The sequence below is a fragment of the Chroicocephalus ridibundus genome, chromosome 2, assembly GCF_963924245.1.
Source record: "Chroicocephalus ridibundus chromosome 2, bChrRid1.1, whole genome shotgun sequence".
In the NCBI taxonomy this organism is placed as follows: Eukaryota; Metazoa; Chordata; class Aves; order Charadriiformes; family Laridae; genus Chroicocephalus; species Chroicocephalus ridibundus.
In genome coordinates this window covers 61,702,966-61,728,060 of record NC_086285.1, presented here as the reverse complement: position 1 = coordinate 61,728,060, position 25,095 = coordinate 61,702,966, and the positions used below count along the sequence as shown (strand labels likewise).

The following is a 25,095-nucleotide window of genomic DNA, read 5'->3' as shown; positions in this document are numbered from 1 at the left end:
GTATGGATCTTGTGAATATTTGATATATTAGGAAGAGATCTGTTTGTCTAAGTGGATCAGACCTGTTTTAAAAGTCCAAGACATTCATGTATACTTGTGGCTAGTTATATTAATCAAACTTCTCAAATCCTGTCTCAGTGCAATATTTTGGTCACATCACTGTAAGTTTTAGTACCAATATAAAATATCATGAGGACATAATTAAACTTTTCTTAAAAAGAAATGTGCTGGCATTTTCAGAACTAGAAACTTTGTCAGAGTATTACAACATTTCGTACTATGTTTAACTTATTTGCATAAGTTTTTAACTATGACGGCCTGCAAAAAAATTTAATTTAATTCAAAAAATTTTTGTATGGCTTTGCAAATCATATGAATTATTTAAATCTGTTTAGAAGCTGGATGTTATCCAGTCAAACATGCAAAACTGTTGCATCAACATCATCATCATCATCATAACAACAACAATAATAATTATAATAATAGACTAATATAATCTTTACCAAAATAAAAACTGTAGCAAAATAGAAAGAAAAGTATTCCCTCAGTGGCCACATAGAAGTATTCCCACACATATTAGATTATACACCAAATTAGCAATCAGATCACAAAATTGTGTTTGTTAGCTGATTCAATAGAAGATTTAAAAAAAGGGAATATTTTATAATTTGTTCACATTTAAAATGTAACCGGTATTTGAATGGGTTGTCTTATACTGTTATTCCCATTCTTGGTTTGGGTGATATTTGTGATGAAAGATCTTCCTGTCAGACCAAATATGGAAGTATGCAGGGTATGCGTCTTCTAAATAAATAAATAAGAAATTTAAAATATCTAAGTGGGCCTATTTACCTTTCAAATTCAACAGATTCTTGGCCATCTGTTGCTCATAACATTGATTTTCATTCCTCTTGGCACCATACCTGCTAAAGTCAGTTCATATTAATGTCAGAGATGATGCATAAAGAACAAAAAATGTGTCTGCATTTCAGCTACTGAGGCTCCAGAGGAAGAATACAGTATTAAACCAGCAGATACCTGAATTCACCTAAAGAAACTTCATCTTATCTATGCTTCTTGGATAGCCTTCTGTCTCCATGTCTCTGAAGAGTTAATGACTGAATGGTAAGAGGGGCAGCAGGTGTTTATTTTGAAGGTAAATAAAGCTATTATGTAGCTCCTGGTCCAACGATCAGTATGCAAGTATACGAAGACTGGGACGGCTGTGATGTACTGTGACGAACAGCAAAGTGACATGCTGATTGATCTGTCAGCCCAGTGGAGAAGCCAGTCAATACCAGTAAAATTCATGAAGTGTTTATTTCTGCCAGTTTGGCTGACACGCCATTGATGCATGCTGGAGAGCTAATGTCATTAGCCAAGCCACACTGCAGCATCTGCCGCTTCCACAAACCCATCAGTGACACCCATGGGTAAGATGGCATTTGGTTTATATAGCTGATGACAAACCGATCGGTTGTTTCTCAGCAGTCACCAGTAATTTCCCAGCAACCTTGCAAAGATGAAGAAATGTGTGCTCACACAGTAGTACTCTCTCATCATTGTACATTAAATATGCATTGACCTGGTTTACTTTAATATGTGAATGTCAAGCGCCTGTGCCTCAATCACTGGTTTATGCAGTGGAGTCGACACAACAGAGTTTCTTTACGTAACAGTTTATATGTTTATCCCCTTTTCTCTCTACTTGCCTCTGTGCACCAATCTGCCAACAATTTCCTGAAATTCAGCTATTTCTCTTCTCAACATGAAATGAAATCTGATACATAATAACATATGAAATGAAATTATACATAATGTTGTAGGAGCGAAAACAGCAGAAAACCAAGACAAACAAATCTTGTAGCAATAAGCAACACACCTACCTTAATTAAGCCCCCCTTATATTTTCTTCTTTATTGGGATTGATTAATCTAGGAACTAATACGGTTTTCAAGCAAGCCACCAGAAAAATCTCTCACTGATTGCCACTGGTCACTGGTCCACTGGTTTTCCACCTGTTTTCTTTCAGACTACCTAAAACTGAATCTAATCATATATACCAGCAGAAGAACAAAACGTGAGATTGTGTTATTTTCACAGCAGAGGAGAACACTCCACCTTTCCAATAACAAGATGCTTCAGAAGAAGTGCATAAAAAACACCTTTGCAGCAGCCTTTCTGGGGTAAAACAACAGGAGTTTTCACTTCCTGAATCAAATTCCCTTGGTGACTGGCCTCCCAACATTTCCATGAAAACTCTCTGAGTCATCAAATTAGACCAAGAAACTGAGTGTGGGAATGGAATTCAAGATTACCTGGTTTTCCCTGGTTACATTTTTGTCAAACACCTGTTGGCTAACACCCTCAAGAATGGATCTTTGACATCACATTGAAACCTTGTCTGTATTGTTTTCATACTTAGTATCAGAATTGGATATTATAGTTTTCCCTTTAAAGGCCAAATCCACGAATGAAACTTGTTTAGTCAGAGTCTCAGAAGAGAAGGGTGCAAAAGTATGTATCCCAACTTGTCTGGCTGAGATAAAGGGCAGAAAAGTTCCACTTGTCCTGTAAACACGTTATGGCAGATAACTTCTAAGATAAGCCTAATTTGATGTGGAAAAGGTTGGAACAGTGTGAATGTGTTTAAATGAGATTTTGGATTTTCAAGAATCCATTTTGTAGTTGAACAAAAGGCTATCCTAAACTCAGCATCTGGTTGAGGAAGAAAGATGTGGCTATGAATGAACCTGTTGGAAAGCCACTGTCACCATCTTCACTGCATGCTGAGACTCAAGATACTACCACCGCATCGCTGAGCCTCTGTTCTCCTTATCCTGAAAATCTGGTGAGAATGAGGAGTCACGTCCATTTCCATCAGGGGCGGCTAAATCCTGAGCAACACCTAAAAAATGAAGTTCCTGCTCAAATGAGCTAAAATCTTCTCTTACCTTATTCTTTCCACACTTTCCATTTTCTGTTCTCCACCAAAAAGAAGAAAAGAGCAGAAAACATTATTGTCCCTCAACAGCACTGCTGACTTACTCCTCTTTCCCCAGTACATCTCCAGGGGTTTGACAAAAGGAAGAAGCTGAAGGGAGAGAGGAGCTTAAGAAAATTTGGAGGGATGGGCAGCTAAGATAAGAAAGGGATGACCAAAATTATTGTGGGAGTCTGAGGTGGGAGAGCAAGCAAGGAAAACATTGAATTTGTCATGAGTAGCTCAACGTAGCAGGAGAAAAAAACATGCATGTTTTGGATAGAGAATATATTATTTGTTGCAATAACCTTAGAAAATTTCTTCAGCTTTGGCATAAATACCTGATCCGTGGTACAGTGGTATATACATTCGAAAGCAGGATGGTTGACTGCAGCCTCTTCCTCTGACCTGGACAAAAGGCCTTGTGTTGTACAGCTTGGCAACATGGCAGCTTTTCCAGACTTCCAGGGGATGTTAGTTCAATCACTGCTGAATTCATTTCACTAACTTTTCTGCTGTGGGCATGACATGTCTGTAAATACTACTTTTTCTGCATCTATTCATTGGAGAATCCTCCAGGCCCAGTAAAGGAGCCATGTGTATCACAAGTACTTGCAGCAAGGGTTAGGACAGCATGAGCAAAATGGCACGGGAATGAAAGAGTAAAGAAAACAAGAAGAAAAATAGCCAAGCTGTGAGCATTAATATTCTAAAACACCCTCTTGAAGGGAGAAGGAAGGGAAGAGTGAATCACATTTTCAGAGTAAAGTATCATATAATTTCTAACAGAATGATTACAGACTCTGAATAAAACAACAGTTTTCTTTTTGGGGGCATAAAGGAAAAAATTGGTTTATTTTTAAACTTCAAAAGTAAGTTGATCATCTTCTCTATGTAATGTTCAAGGTTAGCTTTTTTAGCATTCCTGCTTCAGTCAAAACCAAAAGATCTAATTTCAAGAGTGTCTGAAGAGCTTTTAGAAATAAGAAATACCAGTATTGCCTCTGCTTTCAGAGTATCACAGAATAGTCGTTAAACTATGAAAACATATCACAGAATAAGCTGGAATTTGTGGAGCTTACCTTCCTACGATGAGATGGCACAATAAAATATGTTTCAATATTATGCTTCTTCAAGAAACTATTCCTTTCATGACCGTATCCTGGTTCTACTTCGTAGTCCCCATTTAGGCACTCTAAGGTGGTCTTTGTTATGTGAACTTTCCTGGGGAGAAAAATCAGACACTGTTGTTTAAAGCAAAGATACATTATGAGCTAGCTGCTACTAAAATACACTCTTGTGCAGTAGATGATAAAGAGGTCAAATTACGTGCAAACCCCCATTTTTGATTTAAAAAAAATGTTTTGTTTGGTCTTTTCAGCCAAACAGAACAGAGAAGCATTTCTATTGCATGCATTTTCTAAACTTGAGCAGAGGGAACAGAAACGATAACTGCTGACTCTCCAAACACTTGCAAAGATTCCGATCTAAATGTGAGTTGCACACAGAAGCATACCCATGAACCTTTGCAAAAGTGCACTGTGTGCATTTAAATTGGGTTCAAGGCTGTCCGAGGAGTACTTAAAATTCCAGGTACCATAAACCATGGCTTGGTTGCAGGTTTATGTGCTACTGTATCATTTGCACAATCACCTTCAATATTTGAGTTCATAAAGAGGAATTTTTTTCTATAGCACACTACTAGTGTTCAAAATCTTGGCATGTAAAAGCAGTGAGGCACACACTGCCCACAGGTATAGAAGTGCAAGGATAAAAATTTCCTGGAATAACTAGAGGGTTTTACTTTTGTAACATGAAATGGTGAAAGTCTATCATTCCTACATTCCTAGCATTGCCTCATTCCTACTCTTTCTATTTGGCAGCTTCTAATAAAGATCTCATTTGGAAATGTTTTGCTTCTAACCTAACCTATTACCAATGTAAATATCAAGATCATTTGGACAATTCCACAGTATAAATCACACAATATATTGATTGCTCTTGCTGGACAGAACCCTTTTTATCGATAGCAATTCCATTGCAAATATCTCAAAGAAAGAAATAAATTCTTCACCCATACAGGTTTCGGTTTCTTATTCTATGGTTCTTTCTCAGGCTTACCCAGGCAGTCCTCCAGCTTCCATTACATTCGCTAAAGTCACGTCATTTGACCAGACATCATATTGCCATTTTCGGAGACCTAGCACCCCACAAAGCACCCTGCCTGTATGCAATCCAACTCTCATGTTGAGATCAACCTCTGTGGCTTCTGCAACAGATCTGGAATAGACAGCATCAGAATATTAGTCTTTAGACAATGACATTGCTCTGGATTTTCTTTTTCTCTCCTTCCCCGGAAGTTAACATATATATGCATGACTAAATAGACAGGAACTTTTAAAAATCTGAAATAATATATTCAGCTACTGTTATTTTCCTTCACTAGTTTCAACACCTCAATTGTAATTCCAAAGAAATAATTTTCTTCATCATATTTTAATTACTGTTGAACCAAAATCTCAGTATTTCTGAATTTCTTTACCTAATCCATTACAATTTAATTTTACAGGTTTCAAGGAAACCCAGAAAGGTTACGTTTCATTACATTTAATAAAATTAAAAAAAAGGAAGAAAAAAAAGGACAATAAAGCAAGTGTAGTAAATAGCTTTGTCATGAAACTTCCCTAAGACTATAACTTTTAGGTTTCAGTTGCCACTGTTGCAGTATTTGCTATCACGGTCCTACAGAAACTTAGATATTTTACTGGGAGATAAACAAAACACATTCTGGCTGTAACTCAAATAACTCAGAGACAGTCAGCTTAACTCCTGCAGTTTCCTATTTATCTTGCGTGTCACACATATTTACTTTTTTGTGTCATAAATGTGCCTTCTTCCAAATGCGTATTTATTTCAGCAGGATGACAGGTGTGATTGACCACAATGATGGCCAGAATGTGATTTTTGGAATCAAGAGATTTTTGAAACTTATTAGTGAATCTTATTAGGCTTAATTTTAACCTGACATGAAAGTAAGCAAACGTGTTTCAACTCTACCATTACTCCAGACTGCTTTCAACTTAGTATTATAATGGTCTAACTGGTTTCTTCTTTTTACTAAAAATCTCTGTTAATATTTCTGCTTCTCCTAGCCTTGGGTTTACTGGTTGGTGGATTTTTCTCTCTCTGATTCTTTTTTTACACGCACCACTTCACTCATGCAAAGATCATGATTGATCCTGTATGGGCTAATTGAATTTCATCATGAAGGAGTTTAATATTAAACATTAAGGAAAAGATTGGTCTTGTGAATAAAATATAAACTTGAGTCACTCAAGACTTGCATTTAATTTCTCCCCTCTTTTACCACAGTTTTTTTGTGACTCAAAGTAATTTTATCCTCTTTCAGTTCTCCATGTGTAATATCAAATAAGACTTCGTTTTCTTTACTCCTTTGTTTGCAGTGGCTTGATCTCAAGGCAATAGCATAAAACATTTAATTTTTAAATAAAATGATATAAAATAATCTGGAAAAAGATCATAGTATGGACCCCAACACTTCCGCTCTGTGCAGCACAGAGGGTTAAAAATAATTAAAAAGTTATTGTCTCATTTATGTTGTCACGCTTTAGATTTGTGGTGTTCTCTAAATTCACCATTTAATTACAATTCCACTTGAATGAAAACCTACTCAATTATGTATCAGATTGTCAGTCTTCTTATTTAATGTTGCATTATATTTTTTCAACTGATATTTTCACCCTGTGCTACTGTTAAGAAACTGTTGCGACGACTAGTAATCACACAGAGTTGTAGCTGTGCCTTTACCTTTGTGGTATACTCAGCTAAGGGTCATTTCCTATGGTGAGACTGAAAGGGCACAGACTTATATTTAAATGCTCTTACGGTTTCTGTGAGAAAAGAGGTATGAAGAGGTACTAGCTGAGAAGGCAAATGGATAAGTAATGACTCCGCTCTACTGCGTTCTAATTGGTTCAATTACATAGTTACAGGAGTACAGGACAAATGAAAGGATGAAACCAATAAATCAGTGCAAGAACAGCAGAGGAAGAGTGATAATAAACACCCAATACCTTTCCGAAGTTCCTGCAAGAGTGGCACAGAAATCACCTATAACTACGGACGCGCACCTGTAAATTAAATCTAACCTTCAGAGGTTTTCATTGTGCAGCTGGGAAAGGAAGAATTAACTGGAAAGGTCATTATTAAAAGCATTTTTAATTTTGGTGCCACGCTAAGGAAGGATTCTTCGTTCCTGCGAAATGCAGGGCATGCTATAACCGGTACCCTGTACTGGCTTGTGAACACTGAAAAGGAACCTTGAACCTAATAGTCTTACACATTACACGCAGAGATAACGCTCTGCATAAATCTTTGCAACTCCTTCTGTTACAGAGACACCTGGCATTCCATAGTTAAGCTGCAGACCAAAAAGAGATAATATCAGTGAATACATGAAACTGACTAATCAGTGTTAAGACTTGATTTTCATTCGGTTTTCCAATGCATTTAATAGAAGACGACCTTAAACTGACCTCTGGCTGTAATTTCCCCTTGATCTTCATTGACCATTGTATTTTTTAAAGTATCGTCCCGCCACACTGGATTTGGCAGAGCTATCTTCTTTAGGAGTACTTTTCAACTATTTCAGGAGTAGTCACTGCATTTGTCTCTTGTATAGTTGTACTTGTTTAAATACAATTAATAGAAAGGGCAGCATGAGTCAAGATGTGGGGTGAGCAGCACAAGCTAGTTGGCCTCAATTTAAGTAATGAACGCTGCAGCCAAGAAGTGCTGAGGTATATACCATGTCAGCCATCACTAATGTGAGGATTGCGGAGATCTCTTTTGACCCCAGGGACCCAGGGAATCTGGTCATATTACATTTTTCAGTCATATTTTACGCAACAGCACAGAAAGCCTTATGCGCAGCTTTCTGACAGATTAAATATTTCCTTCTCTTATTTCTACTCACTGCAAGTCAGCTTTCCTTTATTCGGTATCTGTTGTAAGTGAAGCCTCAAAAATGACTCCAAGGAGTCCTAAAAGGACTTGAATGTTACAGCGCTTGTTGCGCACACTGTCTGCTTGACAAGGCCTTGAAAGAAATGAAAGAAGCCAATAATATAAGCCTTCTAATGATAACTTAACCTTTGTATCTTCACCTGTGCATGTGTATTGTGCCATTAACAGACCGATCTTATACAAAGACCATATCCAGCATGCCAAAGCCCTTCAGGATTACACCTTGCTTGCCTGTCTATGTTCTACCGCATAACTAAGTACCTATGTAATTATCTTCATCGGTGAACCTGCAAGCATGTGATATTCTCCGTTCACAAATGAATGTTGGGTTTGTTGTTTTTTTTTTTTCCCTGCATTTAAACCAGTATATAAAAACTCAGGCTAAATGTAACTGGAAAGATACAATATACTCAAAAGGTTTCCAAATGTTAACACAGAAGTAGTCCCAGAAACAAATGGAAATTGAAAAACATTTTCTTTTTAAACTAGAAGCGTGCGGAGTCTATGTAAGTGACTAATAAAATAACCATCCACCCAGACAGCTCAAGTATCCTTACCAAGCCAAGAATTTTACTTCTCTCCTTAGCTACAAATATTTCATGTGCTGCTACAAACCATCAAAGCGATTTAGATCATCTGCAGAACAGCTCCAGACCTGTGCTGCATTCGAAGAAGAAGAAAAAAAAAAAAGCTCTGCATCCCATTTCTTATAAGTTATTTAGGGCTTTTCTTTAGGTCCAAAAATATCTGCACAGAAAATAGATGTTTCCCAGTTAAAGTCATAGGCAAAGTTTTTGGTTCAGTTACATATATTTGCTTTTTATACGTGCACACTTCTAAGATAAGGGTCTCCTTTAATTTTGCACGCCTCCCTAAATATTTCTTTGTCGGTTCCATTTCAACATCAGGAATTGGCTACTTCTTGGATGTTAATGACAAAGACTATCTTTCTGTGAACTGCTCTGTCGGCCCGGCAGGTCATGGGAGGAGAGGCGGCAGGCCTTGTTACCAAGCAGCACGCTTGTAGGCGTCCTTGCCCTCTCTCAGCTTGGTCTTCCCACAGGGTGGGGGCCATGTTAGTCCTCTCAGGCAATTAAGTTTTGTTGTTTGAAAACTTTTGCTGTCCTGTTTCAGCAGCCGTTTCTTCAGGTCAGGTTCGGGTTTTTTTTGTTTGTTTTGTTTGTTTGTTTGTTTGTTTGGTGGTATTTTGTTTCGGTTTGGTTTTTTTTTAAAATGTTGACCAGAGCTGCATGCTTTTCCAGTATGTTGCTCACCTGGAGCACAGCAGCAGACAGCTAGGGCAGAGAACCTGGGCTGTGAAGGTCTGATGGCTTTAGCACTCAAGAGGCTCACTATGACAAAGGTGCAACCTGACTAGGCTTTCACCAATGGTGGTGAAGTCAGATCATGGTAGACAGCATTCTCCACTGCTGAAAATGCAGTTGCTGGCTCTCCCAGAATTCAAAGTCAATCCACTCCTGCCAATCCAAACTTTCCCAGGCCCTGGACCTCAGGAGGATCAGGGGAAAAGGATAAACAGTCTTGACATCGGTAAAATTAGTGCTCCTGCCTTCTTCCTCAGACAAAAGATCCCACAGAAAGACTTGACATTTCAGTTGGGCTTCCTCAAACTGTCTGCTGTAGTTCCTTTCCCTTCCCCCGTGCCTTTGGTCAGCTGGTGACCAAACCCATAGGAAGGAGGCAGTTCAAGCATCAACCTACACAATGTCCCATGCAACTAAGCAGCAACACAATTCGCAGGCGCAAAATAAGCCCAACTTCCATTTGTGAGGTCTTACATGGATGAATGGTGGAGTCATTGACATTAGGTGGAGTCATCCGTAGGGGACAAACTCACCTATGTGACACAAACAGACGCTGATCTATCTCCTGACAGACCCCACTGGGGTGCCCAGATTTCAAGAAGCAAAGTTTCATGGACACTTCCTTCAGGCCTCTTCAAACTCCACACGCAGTAGGAACATTCAATATAGGGGGCAGGCAAGACCCATTCTGAAGTAACCCTCTGCCTCCTTCCCCTGTAACATGTATTGGTTAAAATGAAGTAGTCAGCACCAGCTGCTGTGATCTACAGATGTGCTCCTACTGTGCCATGCTACCTGCTAACGTAGACATAGCCAAGTGATGCAGCTAGTGGTGAAATTCTTTCTGAGTACTAAAATAGCATCCTAGTAAGATGTCAAGGGAAGGAGTTATCGTGAAAATGTACCACTTATGTGAAGACATGAATGATTACAAGATCCCATTACACTTTTGACAAGTTTATGAATGTTAACCCCAGTATTCTGGCCCAGTCCCAAATCTAGTATTTATATCCTGCTCACCCAGATTCCCTCCTCATTTATAATTGGAAACATTACAGTTCACTTCTTGCCCTGTGGCATTATCAAGTGCATTTAACTCCCTCATTTAATCACATTTCATCTCCTAAGAGGTTAAATTTCTGGACTGAGCCAAAGAATTGTCTAATATAATTTATATAAGTTGATTAAGTGCTTTGTAAGCAAAGACAAACTATTATTAAGAACGTATAAAATTGCCCCAGTAACACTAGCTTAAACCAGAACTCTAGCCACTTTGTTGGGGAGAGAGGGAAGATCTTGGGTAGTGGGGCAAAACTTTTCCACATGGCAATTCACTAAGAAACATATCTATTTAGAAAGTAAAATACTGTAGTAAATCCAGTGGAACCTCAAAAGTAAGCAATATAAGTAAGATGAAGAGCATAGTTGGCCTAAAGCATTGTTCAAAACTGATGCGAGGACAACATCTGGCACATTAGAGCAACATCTGGCACATTAGAGGTGCTAATGAATATGACCACTTTAATTTTATTATTACCAAAAATCTGTGAGTTAAAACTCACCTGATGAAAGCAACATCGGTGGTATCCAACACTTAAATATTACCACTATGGTGGTATAAGTGACTCTAAACAAACACTTAGCCTGTACTGAGGCACTGACACAAGACTCATTGGCAGCAGAAATTATTTTGGAATAGAAACAGAATACAACACTATCTGTTTTGTTGGATTTTTTAAGGAAAAAAAAAAACATCCTCCCATAAAGATTCTGGTCTGACTTTAACTGTGCCCTTGAAAAAAAATACTTTGTAGAAGGCAGATTAAATTGTGAAAAATTTAAGTATTTTATCATGTTCTTTGAAAATTACCTTCAAAACTTCAACTAAATGTAATGAGGCAACATTCTAAGATGATACTCACATGCATCACCATATTCTAGGATACTTAAATAACAGTTACACAGAACATGAAGAGAATAGAAAGTATCAGTTTCAATGAACTCATTATAACATTCAACTCAGTCAAATCACAGATCCATCAAACAGCTACTAGAAGCTTCTATTCCTTGATTTCCTGGAAAATGGACATCTTGGTGGTACATATCTCTGGGACAGGCACTTTTCATAGACCCCATCAGCTGAATCACAATTCAAGTGATTTCATTTATTTATTTATCCCAGGTAACATGACAACCTGTCACTAGGGATCACAACTTCCAAGCAAAAATTTACAATGCCTGATTTCTGCAGTAAAGTGAAGAGACTTTTAGAAGACTACCAGCTGGCATCCAACTCTGGATGAAAGGTGGAAGTTTAAAAGTAAAAGTGACTCTGCATCTCATGGGGCTGATAAACACCACTATCTAATAATCATACCAATAGAAAATGAAATTTTGCATTCCAACTTTATCATCATAAGCCCTTCACTTCATTTTCTCAACGTATTTTCAAACAAATTTGAATTTTTTGAACAATCTGGGGAATCACTCTTCTAATTTAGGTCTCTGTGAAGGACTGAAGATATTTTCCTCATCTTTAGCAGAACCTATTTTCCTCCTTTGGAGTTCTTTCTACAGTTGGCTCAGCTACATGCTTCTGTCATCAAAAGAACCTTACCCAGAAACCAACAATATCTGAACAGATGATGCACCACTTGCAGTAAAAGAAAAAAATGGTACTGCTATCAAGGGCAATAGTACTTGGAATGCACCATCTTTCTGTTTCCTAACATAAGCAGAACAGGAACATTCATTTAACTAAGAGAGGGAACATGCATTGAGCCTGGATCTTACAGTTCTTACACTAATAATTCCTCATTGAAAGAAAAAATAATTGTGATTAATTAATTGTTCTTATGTACAAAGGATCCAGAATAGGGCTCTAGCAATTCAAGAACCCTAATTAAATCTGGCACTCTCTTATAACCTTGCCTCTTCTCCATTTTGCCCTCTCACCGTGCTCTGACCACTGAATACACACTCTAAAGACTTACAATTTATGAATTCTTTAAAAAATATACTGCTGAAATTGTCAGTTAGTTATCTTCTGCCACAGCCTCTGACTAAACATGTCGAGATAACACACTAATGCCCACTTAGAATCACAGAGCTGCTGATGCTGGAAGGGGCCTCTGGAAATCATCTAGACCAACCCCCCAGCTCAGAGCAGGGTCAGCTACAGAAGGTTGCCCAGGACTGTGTCCAGCTGGGCTTTAAATCTTTCCAAGGATGCAAACTCCACAGCCTTCCATTGCAACGTCTCCAGTATTTGACCCCCTCCACAGTAAAAAAAAAAAAAAAAAAAGTTTTATTCTTATATTTAAATGGAATTTCTGGTATTTCAGTTTGTGCCTATTTCCTCTTTCCCTGACAATGGATAGCACTGAGAAAACTTTGGTTTTGTCCTCCTTACACCCTCCCATCAGGTATTTGTATGCATTGGTAAGATTGTCCCTGAGCCTTCTCTTCTCCAGGATGAACAGTCCCAGTTAATTTCTTCCTTTTTAATGAAACTCCTTTTTCAAGTTTACATTACCAGGACAGAAGCCAATAAATGACAACATAAAAAGGGAACACGCTTCATTTCTAATATTAGTAAAACTGAAACATTCAAAAAAGGAAAGTTCAGACAGCTATATCACTACCTTATTTGTATACATGAAACACAGCACAACTAATGAATTAAAGATTAATGCTAGGTTTGAAAGAGGATGAGAGCATCAGCTACTGCTTTCCAGGGATTTAAAAAAAAAATACTTTGGAAAATGTGTACAACGCCTGTACATCTAATTACGCTTCTAAAGGCCAAGGCTTCCTTATAAATGCAGTATCCATATACTGCTGGAAGAATGCACATATACATAATTTTCAGATTTAGGATATCAGTTTAGGATTTTATAGTATCATAGACTATCATATATTATCATAGATTAAAAAGTGTTTTATTAATTTTACAATTTTTACAAAGATGACGAACTTGCATTGAATGAGAGGGAGAATAGGGATTAATTTACCCAACTCTTCACATTCTGAGAGATTTTATAAAGGAACATTATAATAAAAAACCATGGATTGAGCTAGAAATGATAATGACTTTTCAATTGCTTTAAGTACTTCTCTCATTTTTTCTATGCTTTAAAGTTGTCTGCAAAGAAAGCTGGATGAATCCAGGTTCATATGAATGTTTAAGTTTGATATGAAACAATAAAAATGTGTGGTAATCTCCATGTTCCCCTAAGGCATTAACAGGGTTCGAACGACTAGATATTACTTCCCTAGAGATAAACCCTGCTCTCTTGAACAAAACTTACAGTGAACTCTGTGACAAGATCATAAGACATTCTTCTACAACACCAATACTCTCCACAAATGAACACAACTTTTTTGGGGGGGAGAACAGCTTCTTTGTGTGCATAAACATGCTCACATACAAATGGAGGATATGAAATATATGACGTGAAAAAAGCTTTATTAGAAACAAGAAAGGAGAAATGTTCCTCCCCAAAAATGCATAATTTGAATTCATAAGCCTTATGTTTGCTTATCCTATAATTTTTTTTTTTATCTATTTAACAGCTTACTATTAATTTTTAAATTGAGATTACCCTGTGGTCTATTCACCTTCCCAGAGAAGGCATGTCTTCTCTGTGTACAATGCAAAAGCTTGGGGGAAAGCAGAACATTGAGGCAATTCCGTATTCCCGACAGCCCAGCTGACAACAGAGAGAAAGAATAACTGGCTACTGGAAACAGTGGCCAAACATTTTCCAATACAGAACAGGCTAAGGCCCCTGATGTGACGCTCTTGTGCAAGCTCATTCCAAATGTAACAGCACTGTCCTGACCAGTATTTATTTATAGACAGAATTAATACAGGTGTGCACTCCTTCCTACAGCCTCCCTATAAATCACATGCACAGGCACACACACACACACATATACATATGCACATATATACATATACACAATACAGTAGTGAAGAATTTTCCCATCTTTCTCCCTTCCCTCCTATATAATGAAATGTATCTTCAGGCCTCGCTAAAAGCTCATTCACGGTTGTCTCACATTGACGTTTTTTGCCTTGGTGAAATAACGATCAATGCAGAGCTCTCAAGCATAGAAAAGTTCTTCTGATCAGCAAAGTGAATTTCACATTACATTTCTGAAAAGCAGAGTAAATTAAAGGTTTAACCATGACATACAGAAAGGAGAAATCAGCAAGCTATCATTTTGAGAACACAAACACATAGACAACTTGCACAAACTGGCTTTGAGTTTACATACTGGTGTGCAAAATGAGCAGTGTTTATCCCGGTAGAACAATAAATTAGACTCCTTCATTTGTGGCAAATGGCCATACGAATATTTTACTATTTCTTTCTGTCCCTCAATCGGTACATGTATGTGCCTCTACACACTCGTGTACTTTTTCCTCACAGCAATTAAATGGAGTGGAAAATGGACGTCTAGAATGACCCTTCCTAAAATCAGTATCCTCTGACCTGAATGCAACAGTGTGAGCTGCTGGGTGGGCAGTGCTAGCGGACACTGCTGTTCTTCTGAGAACACGCCTCCTGAATGCCACATAGAAGTTGTTGAAGCACTCCTGTCTGGGTTCACACTGCGCGGTACTTACGTGATGGTGTCAATCATATCCAGTCCCATTTCAACACAGCAATGGGCATGATCTGTTTTGGGCTGGGTCAATCCTGAAACACAGTAGTAACAGTCCCCTAGGATTTTTATTCTTCTGCAGTGGTTTTCCTTTAATAAAAAAAGAATGGGAAAAATTTTACTATTCATATAAATGTTCCAATATTTACTGGATAAAATCTTCTCCAATACTATGGAATCATTCAGGGAATCCTTTTGTGCTCAAATGAAGTAATCTACAGTTCATGAAATCTGGGTTCCCTGTATAGAACAGCTGATATATACATACTCGTTTGTTTGTTTATAAACAAACATATATATATACTGGAGATCAGCCCTGCATTGTTCAACACACAGGGGGTAACACTGCTTAAAACTATAGTTCTGAAGAAATATTATTCCCTTGCCCTCACATTACATCAGTATGAATTCAAGATTCGTAATAAGACTTCACTTCTACATGACTCCAAACCAAAGGACTGAAGCCAAACAACTACTGAACATCAGGAAATGTTTGTATTCTGAGAAGCTTTTGTTTCAAATCCAGTTCCAGCTTACCAGGAAAGACGATGTATTATCTGTAAAGGTACACACGTTTGTGCATTACCAATTCATAAATCACAATTTACAGTGCGCCATGATCAGTGTAAATATGACACGCTCACAGATCAGATGATATAGGCAGTTTGCATTGCCGTTGAATTTATCTCCCGTTTGCAACGGTTTAATTTCTACAGCCAAAGAGATCTGGCTAAATCTCTCCTGTTTTGAAAAACCACGTGACGATTGCTACATTGATCTGAGTAGAAAGTTTACTTACAAACAGGGAGCACTTAACAAAATACCTTTAACAAAGCTTTAACTAATAGAGTTTAACAAGACTTTAACTAATAAACTATGAGGAGACATGAAGAGATGCAGCTTTATTATGGTAACTTCTAACCATTTAGAGCATGGCACAGAAAAGTAAATAACCTGATTAAATGAATCCAACTTACGCAGCTGGGACTATGCCGGTAAGTGCCATGCAAAATTAACTCTTCTGAATATGATGAGAGAGGATTAACAAAAATATGATTCCTCCCCCAGCAGTGTGCTATATAGACTTGACTTCAGTGGCACAGAAAGGGAAAAAAAAAAAGTGGTAGTGGAATTTAAAATGTCTGAAAAAAAATTACCTAATCATACTGGTTCAGCTTCTCATACAGGCACACACTCTCACTCAGTCTCCTACCTACAAGAATCAAAACCTTCCTCAGTTGACCACGCTCTCTACGTCATTACCCATATTCCAGCTCAGAAGTGACGGTTATGCCTAGAGCGATCCCTTTCTCTCTGATAACGTCATACACCAGCATTCGGGGCTTGTTATTACACACTCTTCCAGCTGCAGGCATTCCCATGTCTGTCTTCTTTGTAAATGATTCCAAGTATTGAACAAATGTTATAAAACAAGAGTTACTTCCGTTCAGGCATGGAAGAAGGCATGCTAACGCTGTTTGGGAAAATTGATTTGTCTACTTGTTTTTATGAGTTAAGCAGTAAATTCAGATCTCGAAACAGAGAAGAGAGCCATCTTTTTGGATATGCTTAACTAGCAGAAAAGGCTTTTCTAAGAGTGACTGCTTAACATTTCTTCTGCTGTACAGCAGGATTTTAAATATACCACTATTTATCATTGCTAATGTACATTTTAATGAATGCAAGCATAATTATTCTAGAAGCATTATCACCAAGGCCTTAGAGTATTCCCACAGCCTATAGCCACAAAATGCCTCACCAATTTTACTTAAGAGTTTTAATTGGTTATTTTGAGATCCTTGGCTAAATGGTATTATACGAGTAAAATAATTATCGATGTACACAAAGTAATATGCAGACATCTAAATCTGTTCTGACACAAAACAGGCCTTCTGACTCAAGGTTTTTGGAAGAAATCACTAAGGTTTTAAAAGAAACCACTAAGTTTTTTAGTAGAAACCACTCAATTATACTGTCAAAATAAGCCACTTTTTAAAAATTGTAGGCAAATCTTGAAGCGGTAGAGGGCACTCAGTAGTTAAAGCTGGAACCTACTTTCCAAAATAAATCCAGTTTTGCCACACCTTACAATCCTCTATAAAGCCCTTTTCATCTTCAAATTTGGTATGCATAATTTGGGGCCAGGTAATGACTATTTAACCCAGCTGAAAGTTATTCAGAAAAGCCATTTCAGTAATCTGGGGCCGACAATATGTATCTGTTAATCAATCAGTGTTCTCTCCTATTCAGTGTTTACCTCCAAAATGGCTCATTTCTAATGACTTGGTTTATAGAGCAGTACTGTACGTTTATAATGGGGTACACAAAATTATTGTCAGGCTGGCACAGCACAGTCTATCAACCTGGAAGACAGGAAAGGAAAAAAAAAAACAGAATAGAGCTTGATCCATCACCACTTTCCCAAGTCACTTTATTACTTGAGCAGGAGAAAAATAAAAGAAAAAAAGTGCTACAGCATTTTCTAGAGACACATTAATTTTGAGGGAAGACATATGGCTATATCACCTGCTGTTTTTCAAACCACCACTCTGTTTCTTATCGGATGTTATCCTCACTGTCCTTATTTATAATAAATTAATATACAGTAATCTCTAGCAAAATATTGTTTTATTTTTCTTGACATGTGAAGCAGACTTCTACAAACTTCCAGCTTTGTAAGAGCAATATTTTAAAGGACTGATACGCGAATTAACAAAACAAACCCGTTCCCTCTCTTTGTTTTGTTTCCTCAGCAACTTTCAAAGAAGCCCTTGACTCGGCAATATTTTCCACATTTGTGACAGTGATGAATTCAAGTATGGTAGTTACAAATTCTAGTCACAGTTGACACAAGCAATGCCTGCTTAGAAACAGCTAATAATTTGGTTTTATGCACAGGATAAAAAGCCCCAGAGATTGCTAGCACTGCATTAGCCAGGCAGCTTGCCCACCTGCAGTGCTTCACTGAGATGTTTCCAAGCAGATCTGCAGAATTCCCTCTGGCACAACTGTCAGTCACAGGGTTTGTCAGTGTGAAGTGGAAGCCCAGCTCAGAATGCAGAGGATACTTCAAAGTTGCTAAGATCTTTCTTTACGCTTTCAGATAAGCACTTCATAGGGTAGTTCATTCCACCTATCTCTTAGGTAGAATGGGGCAGGGGGGTGGTGCCTTCTGTTTCAAACAACTCCGGGGTTTTTGTTGTCGTTGCGGTTCTTTATTTAAAGGTATTTTGCAGAAAGACCGAAGTCTGCCAACTTAGAATGCAAAACTGGAAATTCAGACCATTAACTCCCATTAGAAAAGTCTTGTAGAAAGAAAAATCTACTATACGAGTCAAAAATTGTTTTGCACACTTAGGGTAAGGCTTTTTTTAATAAAAAGTAAAGTGAAAATAATTTACAGTTTGTAAAAAAAATAATTATATATATATATCTATATATATCTAAAAAGGTTGTCTCAAAGAAATAACAAATTTTAAGGTGCTTTCAGACCTCTCCCAATAGAATACATAAGCAGACAACTAGGTGTTGTCTTGAACAGAGAGATTGTATTGGATAAGTGCAAAGTCTTTTTTTTTTAATCGTCTATTCAAGTAAGTACTTGTTTGTTACACCCAAAGTCAGGGATGCTCAGTACATTATTTTTGTTTCTTGTAACACTGTCAGGTATGAGAAGATCCTCTTTAAAGCTTTTATTTATTTTAGAGATGGCATATGCTAATGCAGGAAAGAGTCCCTGCTCTGTCTTCTGTCACTGCAACGATCTATGTATTTCTCATACACTCATGTGTCATCCTGGTATGTGAGTACCTATCAAAGGGAGGCAAAAAGGAAGGTCAGATAGATTACAATTTTAAAAAGCAAGACTTTAAAAACTAAACATTGAACTTCTCTCTCTCATAACTCAAAAAACTGCAGTGGAATTACACCAAGGATGAGTCTGACCCTCTGTCACTTAATTACAAGATGTTTTATGCTTATACACATTCATTTCTTTTTCTGCGAACCTGCTAACAACCTGATTTGCAGGTGTGCTCTTCGGATTTTTACTGTCTTACCCTCCCTGGAATCCCAATCTGTGAGTAGGAGTGATTTTATTTATCCATAAATTAGAAAGACACTTTTTTGCTGTTCCTACTAAAAAAATCTGCGTCAGCTAAGGTATACAAAAAGATTCTTTACCATATTGAGCCAATTTGGTTTTAGTTATGCTGTGTAGAGTAAGAGAAAATATTAATAAGGCCTATAAAAAGATGCATAAGCAGTGATTTCCATTTCCCCTAACTCAGACCCTATCAGAGTTACACTCTCCTAGAATGCTCTTGGGCATGAGCAGTAATAACAGTTTTGTTTAGGCTAGAAAAATGTGAACAAGAGCTTGGTCACTACCTATGATGCTTAGTGATTGCAACATTAGAGTCTTAAAAAAAAAAAAAGAAAAAAAAAAAAGGAAAAAGAGAAAACCAAAAGCAACACAGCAACATGTGTCCAGGTTCAGCTATTTAAGTGTTGGGGTAAAAGGGAGGAGATCTATTAGACCTGGACTTACACTGAAGGCTTTACTCTCTCAGGGAAAGGCTTTGGCATTCTCACCAAACCTCGGACTTCAGCATGAGTGAGACCTCTGGGCATCGCCCCTTCATAGCTGGAAATCAGTTCAAGAGCAGCACTGCAGCAGGGGAGCGGAAGGAGATGCGCGGGCACCACAGGGAGCAGCTCTTGAGTTCAAAAACCCTTCACGCCTCCTCCATCCGTTCACTGCCTGACACTGAATCGGTGGGGAGAAAACCCACTGCCCTACTCCCTGAAAAAAATACTGTTAGCTAAATGTTTTCTTCACACATTGAAGAGAAGTCTTGGGTAGAGGGAAACCACCAAAATGTAAATCTCTGATGGCCCAGTTTTCACTAAGAGTAGAATTAATTCTCTGGGGGTAGCGGTGAACTACGAGGGCTGAAGAAGGAATATACACTACTCTCCTGGCTCTGTCACTGCTGTCTGGAGCTTTGTCACTGGGGCCTAGCAGTGCCACAGAGACACCCTTCCTTACAGACGTTCAATAAGCCAAAAGGAAGATCAACGACCTTAGGGAAGGACCCATCACAGAATTACTTCTGTGCTTTATTCCCCTTCATATTTTTCCTCTTGTTTTCCTTCCTTCTTGGTTTATCAGTCATTTTCTTTTGGAAAGACACACTCCAACAGCTTCCTCTGAGAAACCTGCTGTGCTCATAGCTGAACTGTTTGTATCAGGTAGGCAAAGGGGATCAAATTTTCAGCTCATATTAATCAGCATGGCATGGATTTCAGGGGAACTACACTAATTTATACCAGCTGTCCCTCTAATCCTCAGGGACCCAAGCCATAATTCAATAATCCAGGCTAACCACATCACAGTTACAGTCCTTTCTTAGTTATTACAGTATAAAATTACTACAGGGGAAAAAAATGCAAAGCACCTTCAAAATTCCCCAAAGATGTAAAATAGCAATAAAATGCATTCCCTGTTTATCTCTCTTCACAAGTCTAGAACTTCATCCTGCTTCCAAAGAGATCTTGAGAGTGGACAAGATAGGATTCACCACTGTTACCACTGCATCTTATTTTCGATGTATTTAGCATGTGCAGCATACTTACCACTTTACAGCACTTTAATGCCAAAGTGCCATTAATATCAATAGAAAATTGCATTAGAAAGCTTTGAATCACTCTAGAAGTTAACATAAATTTGTCTATATTACAGGTGTGTACAGAGACACAAAAGAGACTTCCAGCAAGAATAGTATTTTCTACTGCATCCTCTAAAGGCAGAATGACATCTCTATTCAATTTCATTAAATTTATCCAATATATTGGAACAGAAGTGGAAAACAACTATATTTTGGCTATCATGCTGTATAAATATATGCATCCATACATATATATGCGCACATATAACATGCACAGATACACATTTCTGCAAATTTACCTACATTCTCTTGCTTATATACACAACATTTGCAACAAACACAAATTTTAATATTCATCCTCTGGACTACCGATACACTAAGCAAGGTGGCTCAGCCTGACAGTTATGGGCCAGACACCAGTTCTGAGCCCTGCCTTTCAACAGGTTTGAACACAGACTGGTAGAAGATATCTGGGCGTTGATAACTGTTCTTGGCATTACTAGTCAACTCCTTTCTTTACGCAGAGGTATAGGGAATGCCTTACTGCTCCAAGAACCTTTGGAAGGGCATAGTACAGTGCTCTGCTCTTAAGGAAATGGTGAAGGACAAGCCACCTTCCTGCAGGGTCATAGAAGAAAAGGCAGTGAATTCCATGGAGTTCATTGGAAGGCTGTACAGTGCAACTAAGCAATACCATATCAAGTTATCAATTTAAGTTCAGTGCATGGTGAGAGGGAGAGATACTTTATAAGAGATCAGTTCACATTTTTGATATTTACACTTCCGTTTCTTTCCTGCAGCTCTATAATTCCGTTTTGTGCACAAAAGAGCTTTAGAGAAAAACAAAACCAAAAGCATTCCACGAGAAGTATAACCCAGTGAAAATCTCTTAGACTGCAGAATTATTCACAAAAGATGCCGCTAGATGCAGAAAAAAGATGAAGAAATGGTTTTAGATTCACATGCAAAACACTTCTTAGAACCCTACTATGAATATCCTGAATAGGCCCTCTTTCTGTGCTGATGAAAAGTGAGCCTACTTAGGCTAACTTCTAACAGCTAAATCCGTGAAAATCATAGAATGGTTTGTGTTAGAAGGGACCTTTAAAGATCATCCAGTTCCAATCCCCTGCCATGGGCAACCTTCCACTACACCAGGTTGCTGAAAGCTCCATCCAACCTGGCCTTGAACACTTCCAGGGATGGGGTAAACACAACTTCTCTGGGCAACCCGGTCCAGTGTCTCACTACCCTAATCATAAAAAATTTCTTCCTTATATCTCATCTAAATCTACTCTCTTTCAGTTTAAAACCTTTGCCCCTTGCCCTATCACTAGTAAAAAGTCTGTTGCTGACTTTTTTATAAGCCCCCTTTATATATTGAAAGGCCGCAATAAGGTGTCCCTTGAGCCTTCTTCTTCAGGCTGAACAACCCCAACTCTCCCTCAGACCTTCCTTCATAGGAAAGGTGTTCCAGCCCCCTTGTCATTTCTGTTACTCTCTTCTGGACCCACTCTAACAAGTCCATGTCTGTCTTGTGCTGGGGGTCCCAGAGCTACATGCAGAGTTTACTCACACCATCTGCAACTTTCATTAACGACAAACAGTAATTCATGTTACTTTTTTTTTCAGTAAAGCTAAAAGATTTACCAACATGGTTTCCCTGTGTAACATCCAAATCTATTTTAATAACTATGCTGAATGTGGGCCACAACATGTGAGAGATTATTGAAGCCAGCTTATCAGATAAACTTCATAGTCAAATCCTGAGTGTAATGAAGTGACATGGAAATTACAACCAGCTCCATTACATTGCAGTGTGCCAATAGTGATAATACACTTTTGAAAACTCTCCAGCCCATTACAAAATTTCATTGAATCCTGTCAATTATTGCATACACATTTTAACATTTATTTTCACCCAGGTTTTGAACTGTGGGTTTAAAAATGGAAACAATTATTTTGATAACCTTTTAATGGAATAATACCTGTAAATAGTAACTTTACCAATTTGCACTATTTCTTGCACATCTGCTAGTCCCAACATAAAAAGCCTTGAGCTAACTGCCATACTCCATAGAGTTCAATTTAGCAGGGTAATGGAGACATACTCATAGCAATAAACAGTTTGTACAGACTTAACAAGAAGAGGTTCTATAGAGAGTGGCAGAAGTAATAAGACAGGAAAACAAAGCTGGTTACAGTATAGGAAGTACCATAGAAAATGGCTCGATAGACTCTGATTGAGGAAAGCTGGCAATCTCCAGATGAGCAAATGTAAGTCATTACAAATTATCTACCATCATGGGAGCCATATCATACATAAACAAATGTAGAATTACTCAGGATAGTTGTAAAAAGGAAGACATTTTGCTTCAAATGTTTCCCCTCAATTTTATCAGCAATTATATATACTGACCTGCAATAACCTACTGGTTCTTGGCCTAACTTTTCTGTGCATTCTCATTCTCACAATACATTCCTTCCCTACTCCACATGGAGAGTAATTTTACAAAACCAGGAGGTTAAATGGTTTTAGTCCTGGAGAGTGAGAACCTATTTAACAGTCATATATGTTTATTTACTTGGAAATGAAAATGGATTTTAGGGAGAATATTTTACACAATCACAGGAACGTTGCTTCTGGAGGCATGGTGCCCCCCAAGATGAGGAGAGGTCCTGACAGCTGCTCTCCCAATGCACTGCTATGCCCCACGTAACAGATTCTGCACATGGCCAATGGACTCCAGGTCGGACTGTGTATGCGGAGTACATATAGATAGCTAAAATATGCACCTAGCTTGTCAGTCAGACTGCCTCTACAACAATGAAAGGAAATAGGCTCTTCTGGAGTGCAATTAGATGTCCCCCTTGGATGAACCGTACTCCAGAAATACCTTTCTCTATGCTAATTGCATGAGGAGTCAAAACAATTAGTTTTAGTACAAATGCCCACATCTCAAGAATCTGAAGCTGATCAGAATAATCTAACACAGTCCTATACAAACTAAGGAAGAATTTAGTAATTTAACACAAGCATGCAAAGCGTGACAAGAGTTACGACAGCGAATTGGCATAACAAGCACAGTACCCTCTTACCTAAAAAATACCATGAAGGAGGTTAGACAAGACCTCAACTCTATGGTACCTGTCCATTTATATGTTCCGACAATACTTAAAGTGTGTGACATTATCTTTCTCCCTGGAAAACTGTCCCACAGACATTTACTTTAACTTCACACGATACACACATCATTAGTCCCTGATCCTACAGAGTCGCAGGCGTATTCATTAAGACCACTTTAACTTAAGAAAGCTTACTTCCTAGGTCACTCTAGAAGACCTCTCCAGATGGCTGTTTAGAACCAGCCTCATGCATTATCTGCTTCGGTGGGATCCTATGTCTGCACTGACTATCAAGGGAACTTGGGGAGACAAGTCTCCTTAAAACTAGCCTTCGTAAATATTCCCCTCGAGTGCACACTTACCAATTTCAACAAAGAAGGGTTATGTGCTGTAAGTTTATATCCATGTTTTCCAGCACTAACTTTCCCGTCTTACCCAGCCCAAAAAACTTTGTTCATTTTATATTTAAAAAATACATCATTATTATCTTCATACAAACTAAAAGCATTCTATAGATTCAATAGAATCAATTTCTTGAAGTGATTTATTTTAGGAATAGCTAGTTCAAAGCACAGCAAAGGAATGACTGTTCTTGACACAGTTAAAAAAATCCAACACAGAAGCTGATTAAAAATATTACTTACTGACCTTTGCCTAAGGCTCAGCAGCAACGTTGTTAAGTTCAATACCTTTGAGGCTGAACAGGTACAAAAATCCACTTCAGTAACATTGCAATTTGGAAAGTAAAAATATTGAAAGCTGAGAAGGTAATCAGGGAAGGATGCTAAATCAAAAATGAAAGAAATAAAAATAGACTAAGCCTACAAATACTGTTAAAGCTTGAAGGTACACATAACTGCAAAAGGAAATAACAAGGAAGTGGTGTGTGTGAGCCTGGCTAATAGAAGAGATGCCAAAAGTGGTACAAGCAAGTAAAACCTTTCATTCAGAATATCAAAATCCTCTTCTAGTGATGTCCTTTAAAAAGAACCTAAACTTCATTTATCCTTATCCACTTGTAAATGGAAAATCTTAGAAGTACAAGACGCAATAACAGGGAAGCTGAAAGGGAAATAACTGAATCTGTAGACGCAAATAATTGATTCTCCACATAAATTAGATGCAGGAAGTATGGGGAAAAAATCTACCACAGAAAAGACTAATTAAAGAAGATCAAAACTTCTCTAAAAAGCAAAGCTGTTTCATTACAATGCAGGATGCTGGAGAAATACCTCCTCTTTTCTGTTAAGATGACTTATTTTAGGTATAGCTG

At 38.0% G+C, this 25,095-nt stretch overlaps 1 protein-coding gene across 2 annotated transcripts in view; it reads right to left on the bottom strand.

Annotated features, from left to right (window-relative positions):
* The window catches only part of ADCY1 (adenylate cyclase 1), a 165,130-nt gene that overhangs the window by 56,814 nt on the left and 83,221 nt on the right, over positions 1-25,095 (bottom strand). For both annotated transcript variants that reach the window (XM_063325658.1, XM_063325659.1), the window contains exons 5-7: positions 14,990-15,117; positions 5,105-5,263; positions 4,066-4,207 (exon numbers count right to left, since the gene is read on the bottom strand). In XM_063325658.1, coding sequence (XP_063181728.1) covers positions 4,066-4,207; positions 5,105-5,263; positions 14,990-15,117 — 429 coding nt within the window. The remainder of the gene's footprint in view (positions 1-4,065; positions 4,208-5,104; positions 5,264-14,989; positions 15,118-25,095) is intronic.